The following is a 9,691-nucleotide window of genomic DNA, read 5'->3' on the forward strand; positions in this document are numbered from 1 at the left end:
TTTCGTTTAGCTTCTGAATTTAACAGTGTGAATGGGTTTTCAAAGTTTTTGAATGACTGCTCTAATTTCTTTTTACTTGAAGTGTCCTGTGAAGGTAAGCTCTGTAAAGCTGCATCTTTAGCCTGAGTATGAATCTCAAAAAACACTTCCTCCATTGAGGAGACAAAACTATTCACAGTAGATTGGCTTAATCCAGCTGCCCTGAGCTGTGCAACAGTAGAGGCACACATATCCAAAGTGCTCTTATTTGAACTTTTCAACATTTCAGATGTTGTGGGTGTTTCTTCTACATTAGTTGACACCACCTGCCCTGTAGTGCTAACTTCTTTAACTGCCACATCAGGCTGTAAATTAACATCAGTGTCAGCCTGTTGGTCGAAATAGTTAAGGTGTTTGGTATTTAAATGTTTTCTAAAACCTGAAAAAGTGCCAAACACACAGCCACAGTCACGCTGGGCACATTTAAGGCGAAGGTTTCTTCCAGGTAAGTAACCATGGACTAACCGTAAATGCCTAACAAGCATGTTTGAACCAGTAAACTCAGCTTGACAGACAAAACACTTCATGATGGAGAATTAACCTTCAAGCCCTAACGAAGCAACCTTGTCCTTATTTCAGCAACTCTGGGACTTTCTTTGATTTTGCCAACATCTATATTGTACACAGTGGTTTGGATGAACGTGTACATGTTGTGAAGCATGGTGTTGTAAGATGTGCCAAACACAAAATGTGCTTTAAACAGTTCATCAAAAGCACCAAGTGAAGAGGTAGACTTGCATGGTATGGCATTCTTGTCAAGAATAATGAAGAACTGGTGGATGTCATGCTTTTTCACCCCAACAGCCAGGAGGTAGGGTTGAGTGCTGGTAGTGATGGCATCAAGGTGCTCTTGGATATTTGTTCCAGTCTGAAAAGACAAATACAGACAGGCAATAAGAATCAAGTGTTTCTTAAACTGGTAATTCATACCATAAAAATAGAAAAGAAACAAACCTTCTTGAAGACCACAAGATGCCTTTCTGCTTGAGAAGCTGACACCGTTCCTGGTCTCTTCCGACCCTGACCAGATGGTGGAATCAAATGTAATAGCAATAGAATCGCTGAGAGGTCACTGTCCCAGCCTGAAAAAATATATTTGTTTTTAATAAAGTTGAATCATCCTCATCAATAACAAATTTCAATGCATCTGCATTGACAAAATGTTTGAGTAGACTCAAAATACAAAAGGACAGCTGTTCTGTGACAAACATTATATATCCTGTGAATGTTCTAATTAAAGAAATAACAGCTCACCAATGTCAGCATTAACTTCAGTGGCATCCTCAGGAGAGTCAGCTGCCAGCAAGAGTTCTTCCAGGTCACTGGTAGAAGGAAGCTTTCTGCCTTGTTGGATAATCTTTCTTTTGAATGTTGTTGGCCACCTCTCCAGCAACCTGCCTGATACATCCTCACCAAACATCAGTACAAAATCCTGTTCGATCTGTAACAGGGATAGAGAACAGAGAATTATATCTGCTATCTGCAAAAAATAAAATGTGTTTACATTGTCAACGTAATGAAAAATATTCACCAAGCCTTTGATATCTTTGAAACGTGGAAACACAGACAGTATGTTGCTTGACAGCAGGGGGTCAAGGACCATGTTGTGTCGATAAACAAATGTCAACTTCATCTTCTTCTTGACTGTGTCTTCATCAGCTGAATGTTTCATCAGAGAGATTGCTTCCTTGCACTCATCCTCACTCAGCACGTTCTCTGTAACAAACTGCAACTCTCGTCTGACAGTTGGTCCTCCACACTGGTCTTCACCCAATGATCCATCTCCTGGTGCTAGACAATATGAAATACAACTTTATCAAAACTAATAATAACATTTGATAACCATTATTAATACAGAACCACAATTTGGAACTGTATTATACGTTTCCACTGAATTATAAGTGTTACCTCCAGATGTTAATCGCCTCTCTTTAGCAGTGCATCTCTGTATGGTTTTAATCCTCCAGGCCAAGTACCCAGTGCCACTCTCGCCATCATAATAATGTTCCTTGGAGAGTGACATATACAGACATTTTGTTTATTAATTTATCAGTAAGTTATGTGACCATGAACAGTTGATAAGGACATACATTTTGGCAGGATTTAAAATTTTGATTTTAGTTGTATCAGTTATTGCTGTTAGCTACTTACATAGCCATTTTTTGAGTACGGGTAGAGCAGGGCGATATGGCCAAAAATATTTATCACGATATATATTTGAAAATTTGCGATAACGATATAACTGACGATATAATTGATGCGAGACAAAATACAACTCCACAACATTACTAGCGCAAAAAGACAACCTTCCATTTATTTTCACTTAAACAAGAAGCTGGTTTTTATGTACATTAAAGCTTTATAAAAATTTAACAGTGCAAATGCAAATTTCTTGCTGAAAGTTTAACCCAAAGGCATTTCCAGTAGAAATGGGCTGACATATCCTGAGCATAACCATGTATAATATCCACTGAAGTTAAAAAGAGGTGCTTTGCAACATTAAACTGCAGTGTGTGCAGTACGCATTTTTCGGACCATAAGGTGCACGGGATTATAAGGCACATTAAGCGAAACAAAGCAGTCAGATAAATCAAACTTTATTAAACTCATTCTTCTTGCTTCCTCCACTTCTGTACCATTGATTCATTAATGTTGAATTCTCTGGCAGCTGCTCTGTTCCCATGTTGTTGCAGTATATTAATGACTGACCTCGTATTGTGGATGGATTATCTCAGTTGTTCTCCTGACTGAAGTTTGGTCCGTTTACAGCATCCTGCCATGCGATTGCATTTGTCTCTAACCATTAGGAACCTTCACGTTAACTTTTATAAGTGGAAAAGTGTTAGTGTTCGTCCTCCAGCTTCACTGTTTATGTTATGCTAACATAGCTGTGTCGCTAGCGATCACGTAGCACATCATTATATACCAGCTAGCCCAACTTCAGTAACCCTACAAACGTCACTGCTGTTTAGTTTCCTGTCTTCATTTATGTTGGAAGTGATAGCAGAGCTGTATGTTTGATTTTTTTCAGAAATCTTAGTCAGAACATGCAATATCATGCTTAGGTAACTAGCGAAACTAGCGAGCTAACTTCCGCTAGCTCCCTGCTAATTTCTAACTCCGTTAAATGTAATACATTTTGTTTTCATGGATGCCTGGAAGTTAAACTTCATAGTTACACCTGGTAAAGCAGCAATGCTGATCGTTTTATTAAAGATGAAAGAATTTAGACAGTTTTTAACTCTAAGTGATGCTGCAGTGTTGTTTGACCTGAAGCATACGGAGTTTAGGACCCAGATTACTCCCAGATTTAAGAGCATCTTAATCCGACAAATATGACAATAACAACGGCCGCTTGCATGTTCTGCAAAAAAATGTGCTTTGTCGTGTATCTGACGGACAAACACCAAACCAGTTCCACATCACGGAAGTTGCACCATTTTTACAAACCAATTCTGGTTCATCTGTTTCACTCAACAATCGGCCATGTGCGTATGAAAACAAAGGCACTGCGCATGCGCGTTTTACTCCCATTCTATCGCGATATTTTATTTTCCTATCGTTGCCTAACATTATACCGGTATTACCATGAACGGTATAATATGGCCCAGCCCTAAGTACGGGTCACTGAGGTAAGGGAAAAAGGTTACAATTCCTCTGGCATACATTTCTTTTACCTGCCGTGGTGGTGATGTACTGCAAGATCAAAAGGAAAAGAACTAGTCAGCTTCGCTGGAATTAATAGAGATTTAAAATAATTTGAAAATGATAGTAAAAATCACAGGGCCAGAAATAAATTACCCATTTTTTTCTGTCATGTCAGCTACCAGTATGTTGACCATTTTTCTTCTGGTTTCATCCACCAGGGACTTGGTCCGATTGTACTCATTTATTATACGTTCTCCACCAGGTTTGATTGTGAGAATGGATTCCACCAACTGGAAAACACAATAAAAACATTCTACATGTTGATATAACCACTACAGTTCAGAACACTTAAACTACAAACAAAAAAGACACTATTAGAAGAATGTGGAAATCTGTTAACTCTTACTTGCTTAGCTTCTGCATCCAGCTTCTGACGTTTCCTCAAAGGGCTGTCTGAAAGGATGACCGTATCCTGTGAATCTGATGAATGTGGCGATGATAACTGGAACCTGTCATGGTCCTGGGTCGGTGACCCAGCGCTTTTAGTTATCATTTTCTAGTTTATGATGATGATTATTATTGTTTGAGTTCTGTGTGTTATATTTGGTCTGCCTTTGAGTCTGTGTCTCTGTCTATGGTGTCACCCCATCTGTTTGTGAATCTGTCTGTTTAGTTCAATGTCTTGTCTGGTTCCATGTGTCTGAGTTTCCTGTTTTATTGTGAAGGTCCGCGTCGTATGTGAGTGTGATCAGTTTACGTTTCCCCTGTCCCGTCAGCCCAGATTCCTCCCAGCTGTGTTGCCCTCCTGTCTCTCATCCCCTGATTACTGGTGTGTGTATTTAAGCCCTGTGTGTTCTCCTGCCTGTTGCCGGTTCGTCTGTGTAACTCCGTGTCAGTCTGCGTTACCCTGTGTTCCACGGTGTCCTGTTCCTCGTCTGCGTCTCTCTGCTTCTCATCCCGTTGTCATATGCTCCCAGGTCTGTTATTTTTAGTTCTCCCAGTTTAGGTGTCTTTAGTTATTTGTTATGCCCCACTGTTTGTTTGCCACTACACCTCTGTAAATAAAACCACCGGTATCTCATCCACTGCCTGCATCTTGGGTCCTTCTTCCAACTCCACACGGCTCGCCTCGGCAGCCGTGACAGTACGAACCGGCCACTATGGACCCAGCAGCATTCAACCCGCCCAAGGAGCTCCGGGAGGACATTGTTTACTCCGTGGACAAATTACACTCAACAAAAATATAAACGCAACACCTTTGTTACTGCTCCCATTCCCCATGGGATGGACGTAGAGACCTAAAATTCATTCCAGATACACAATATAACCATCCCTCCCAAACAGTGGTCACAAATCAGTCCAAATGTGTGGTAGTGGGCACATCTGCTATATTGAGATAATCCATCCCACCTCACAGGTGTGCCACATCAGGATGCTGATCTGACATCATGAGTAGTGCACAGGTGTACCTCAGACTGCCCACAACAAAAGGCCACCCTGGAATGTGCAGTTTTGTCTCACAGCAAAATGCCACAGATGCCACAAGCAATGAGGGAGCGTGCAATTGGCATGCTGACAGCAGGAATGCCAACCAGATCTGTCGCCCGTGCATTGAATGTTCATTTCTCAACCATAAGCCGTCTCCACAGGCATTTCAGAGAATATGGCAGCACATCCAACCGGCCTCACAACCGCAGACCTCGTGTAACCACACCAGCCCAGGACCTCCACATCCAGCAGGTTCACCTCCAAGATCGTCTGAGACCAGCCACCCAGACAGCTGCTGGAACAATTGGTTTGCACAACCAAACAATTTCTGCACAAACTGTCAGAAACCGTCTCAGGGACGCTCAACTGCATGCCCGTCGTCCTCATCGGGGTCTTGACCTGACTCCAGCTCGTCGCCGTAACAGACTTGTGTGGGCAAATGCTCACATTCGATGGCGTCTGGCACGTTGGAGAGGTGTGCGCTTCACGGATGAATCATGGTTCACATTGTTCAGGGCAGATGGCAGCTGAGAATGTCCCAGTTGTTGCATGGCCAGCATACTCACCGGACATGTCACCCATTGAGCATGTTCGGGATGTGCTTGACCGGCGTATACGACAGCGTGTACCAGTTCCCACGAATATCCAACAACCTCGCACAGCCATTGAAGTGGAGTGGACCAACATTCCACAGGCCACAATTGACAATCTGATAGACTCCATGCGACGATGTGTTGCACTGCATGAGGCAAATGGTGGTCACACCAGATACTGACCGGTTCTGGGTCCCCAGACCCCCAATAGCGCAAAAAAACTGCACATTCCAGGGTGGCCTTTTGTTGTGGGCAGTCTGAGGTACACCTGTGCACTACTCATGATGTCAGATCAGCATCCTGATGTGGCACACCTGTGAGGTGGGATGGATTATCTCAATATAGCAGATGTGCCCACTACCACACATTTGGACTGATTTGTGACCACTGTTTGGGAGGGATGGTTATATTGTGTATCTGGAATGAATTTTAGGTCTCTACGTCCATCCCATGGGGAATGGGAGCAGTAACAAAGGTGTTGCGTTTATATTTTTGTTGAGTGTAATTAACGCGTGGCTGGAGCACGAGGGGAGAGAATTTCGCCAAGCCGTGGCTAATCGGCTATAGCGCTTGGTTTCTGGTCTCTCCTGGCTGCTCAGCTCACTTCACCCGCTCGCACAGAATTTCATTCTGAACGGACTCCGTCTTCACCCCCCGGCTGCTACCACCCACCCTGCAACTCATGCTTCACTGCCCGGTCCGACAGAGGATGTTCTGCCCGGCCCGTCAACCCAGCCTTCAAGGGGGAAACGGCGCTCACGCTGCCGACGCTCCTCGCCACAGTTGGACCTGGGGATTTCCGAGCGGCCAGCTGTGGTGAGTGGACAGGACAGTATTATTGGTCGCCTGGTCCGGCTCCAGCATCCTCATCAGCATCGCCTGGTCCGGCTTCTGCTTCAGCATCAGCTGCTTCACCTGGTCCGGCTTCAGCCTCCTCATCAGCTGCTTCGCCTGGCCCAGCTTCAGCCTCCTCATCAGCTGCTGCCTCGCCTGGTCCAGCCTCCGCTTCTGCTTCAGCCTCGCCTGGTCCAGCCTCCGCTTCTGCTTCAGCCTCGTCTGGTCCAGCCTCCTCATCAGCGTCCGCCTCGTCTGGTCCAGCCTCCTCATCAGCGTCCGCCTCGTCTGGTCCAGCCTCCTCATCAGCGTCCGCCTCGTCTGGTCCAGCCTCCTCATCAGCTTCCGCCTCGTCTGGTCCAGCCTCCGCTTCAGCTTCCGCCTCGTCTGGTCCAGCCTCCGCTTCACCTGGGGCTGCAGGGGCCACGCAGCCTTCAGGTCCCCTACTACCACCTCCACATCGTCGGTCATCTGCCTGGCCGCTTGTTGGGCATCTCCGCCACCGTGGACGCCCTCCTGAACGCCGCCACTGCCTTCCGCGTGGCCGGCCTCCGGACTTGTTTCCACGCCGCTGTTGCCGTCCGCACGGTCGGCCCCCAGAACTGTTTCCACGCCGCTGTTGCCGTCCGCACGGTCGGCCCCCAGAACTGTTTCCACGCCACTGCCTACTGCGTGGCCGGCATCGGGACCTGCCCCGCTGCCATTCGCATGGTCGGCCTCCTGAACTTGACCATCTGGGCCTTTTTGGACTCTGTCCCTCCGTCCTGGGCCCCCTCCACCCACCCTGGTCGGGTGCTTTTCTTTTTTGGTTTTGGTCCGTTTTTGTGTTTCTGCTGGGCTGTCTGGAGCCAGCCCTTGAGGGGGGGGGGTACTGTCATGGTCCTGGGTCGGTGACCCAGCGCTTTTAGTTATCATTTTCTAGTTTATGATGATGATTATTATTGTTTGAGTTCTGTGTGTTATATTTGGTCTGCCTTTGAGTCTGTGTCTCTGTCTATGGTGTCACCCCATCTGTTTGTGAATCTGTCTGTTTAGTTCAATGTCTTGTCTGGTTCCATGTGTCTGAGTTTCCTGTTTTATTGTGAAGGTCCGCGTCGTATGTGAGTGTGATCAGTTTACGTTTCCCCTGTCCCGTCAGCCCAGATTCCTCCCAGCTGTGTTGCCCTCCTGTCTCTCATCCCCTGATTACTGGTGTGTGTATTTAAGCCCTGTGTGTTCTCCTGCCTGTTGCCGGTTCGTCTGTGTAACTCCGTGTCAGTCTGCGTTACCCTGTGTTCCACGGTGTCCTGTTCCTCGTCTGCGTCTCTCTGCTTCTCATCCCGTTGTCATATGCTCCCAGGTCTGTTATTTTTAGTTCTCCCAGTTTAGGTGTCTTTAGTTATTTGTTATGCCCCACTGTTTGTTTGCCACAACACCTCTGTAAATAAAACCACCGGTATCTCATCCACTGCCTGCATCTTGGGTCCTTCTTCCAACTCCACACGGCTCGCCTCGGCAGCCGTGACAGAACCGCTCAGGAGACACTTCTGCAACAGATGTTTCCAGACCTTAAAAATAGAAGCAAAACAAATTAGTTTACATGGTCCCTCCATAGACTCATTTTATACACTCTTTGATTAAACAATGTAATAATGACACTAAAAAAAAAAAAAGACATCCAATGAAACACAAATCACTCAAACAAACCTGTTTCATATTTGATGGTTAGTACCCCGGTTGAGGGATCTGTTACTATATCCTCAAAAACATCCTCATCCAACTCAGTCCCTGAACTATCAAAAACTTTCACTCCTTCTGTTACGGCTGGCGCACCAAACTTTGCAAATGCTGGAAACAAGCACACAAGTTTGTGTAAACAAAAAGACATGACATTTAATGTTTTGTAGCTTAAAATAAAGATCATTTCAAGATACTCTTTCAAAAATGAGTCAGATAAACAAAGGCTAAATTATTAAGCGCCACTAACATGCTTGATAAGTGGTAGATTAAAAGGAGTGACACTCACATTATGCAGTTTTCCCCCCCACTAAATATACATTCATAACTAAGATGCTTCCAAAACACAGATCATTTTCAATTAATCATAAAATGCAGTTTGACGAGACTAAATAACAAAAAGAACTTAAAGCCTCTTGTACACCTTTTTAATACAATGTTGGTTTCTTACCGGCAATCAAAAACTCCTTAAGGCTTGGCTCAGATACTCTAACAAATTTCTGCACACCTCCGAGTTTTGCTTTAAGCAGCATGCTTCCTGTAGACAGTAATTTCTTATAGTCAGTGCTCTTCATTGAACTACAGTAAACAGAAAATGTGAATATTAAAACAGTCCCATAAACAGCCTTGCAATGGGATTTCTTACACTGTATGTTACTTTTATGTCAGTGTAACAAGGTGTCAAGATATAATCCTCAATACAAAACTAAAATAATAACTACTACTTTTTACCATTTGTCTGACCTAACTTAGCACTAGGGAGTCAGTATTTTGTTCATCTTTAGTTTAACATACTGAACAGTCTGGTAACCAAAATGGAAAGCAGCAGGGTAACTTTTGTCAATACCATCAACTCACAATAAATACAAACGCTGTCATCTTAAATTCAAACTACTAAAAAATGCATTAAAAACTGAATCCTGGACATTTTGGATATTTTATCAAGCTTATAACACCTGCTGGTTGTAATCCTGTAACTGTAAAATCACTGAAGACAGCCGAGTTAAAATAAGACAATAACCTTACTAAAAACGACCTCTATATCTGGTACCTAGGTATCAAAAAAAGAAAAAAAGAAAGATGTAACATTTAGTGTACAATTTTAATTAGTTAATGCTTGAGTTAGGTGATTTAAAATTTAACGATAACTAGCGAATTTCCCGCGCACTGAGGTTAGCCAAAATGCTAGTTAGCTAGCTAATGTTAATATGTAGATCCCAACACATGGAGGGTTTCATTTAATGGAATTTCGAACATGCTAGAACACAACACAATCACCACTACACACTGAAATAAATTTTGATAACAAGCCTTACAGTCCAACACTGATATCAGTCAACTTTTTAGCTAATTAACAACCTTACATTAGCATA

At 44.0% G+C, this 9,691-nt stretch overlaps 1 protein-coding gene across 2 annotated transcripts; it reads right to left on the reverse strand.

The window, feature by feature from the left end:
* Positions 1-379: 379 nt before the first annotated feature.
* LOC146573716 (uncharacterized) lies at positions 380-9,054 on the reverse strand. 2 transcript variants are annotated; one of them, XM_085273029.1, is made up of 11 exons: positions 8,770-9,054; positions 8,289-8,429; positions 8,113-8,149; positions 4,094-4,196; positions 3,841-3,977; positions 3,641-3,735; positions 1,948-2,070; positions 1,571-1,830; positions 1,294-1,480; positions 994-1,121; positions 380-907 (listed from the first exon to the last, which is right to left on the reverse strand). In XM_085273029.1, exons 1-11 carry the CDS (start codon positions 8,891-8,893, stop codon positions 590-592), a joined length of 1,653 nt encoding a protein of 550 aa, XP_085129155.1. In that variant the 5' UTR covers positions 8,894-9,054; the 3' UTR covers positions 380-589. The 2 variants fall into 2 exon arrangements, with proteins under 2 accessions (XP_085129155.1, XP_085129153.1); XM_085273027.1 differs by lacking the exons at positions 8,113-8,149; positions 8,289-8,429; positions 8,770-9,054 and having other exon boundaries at positions 1,948-2,047; positions 3,717-3,735; positions 4,094-4,918.
* Positions 9,055-9,691: the final 637 nt, after the last annotated feature.

This window comes from Mchenga conophoros, linkage group LG5 (genome assembly GCF_057382185.1).
Source record: "Mchenga conophoros isolate Kocher_MC1m ecotype Shallow Benthic linkage group LG5, M_conophoros_male_GT1.1, whole genome shotgun sequence".
Lineage (NCBI taxonomy): Eukaryota > Metazoa > Chordata > Actinopteri > Cichliformes > Cichlidae > Mchenga > Mchenga conophoros.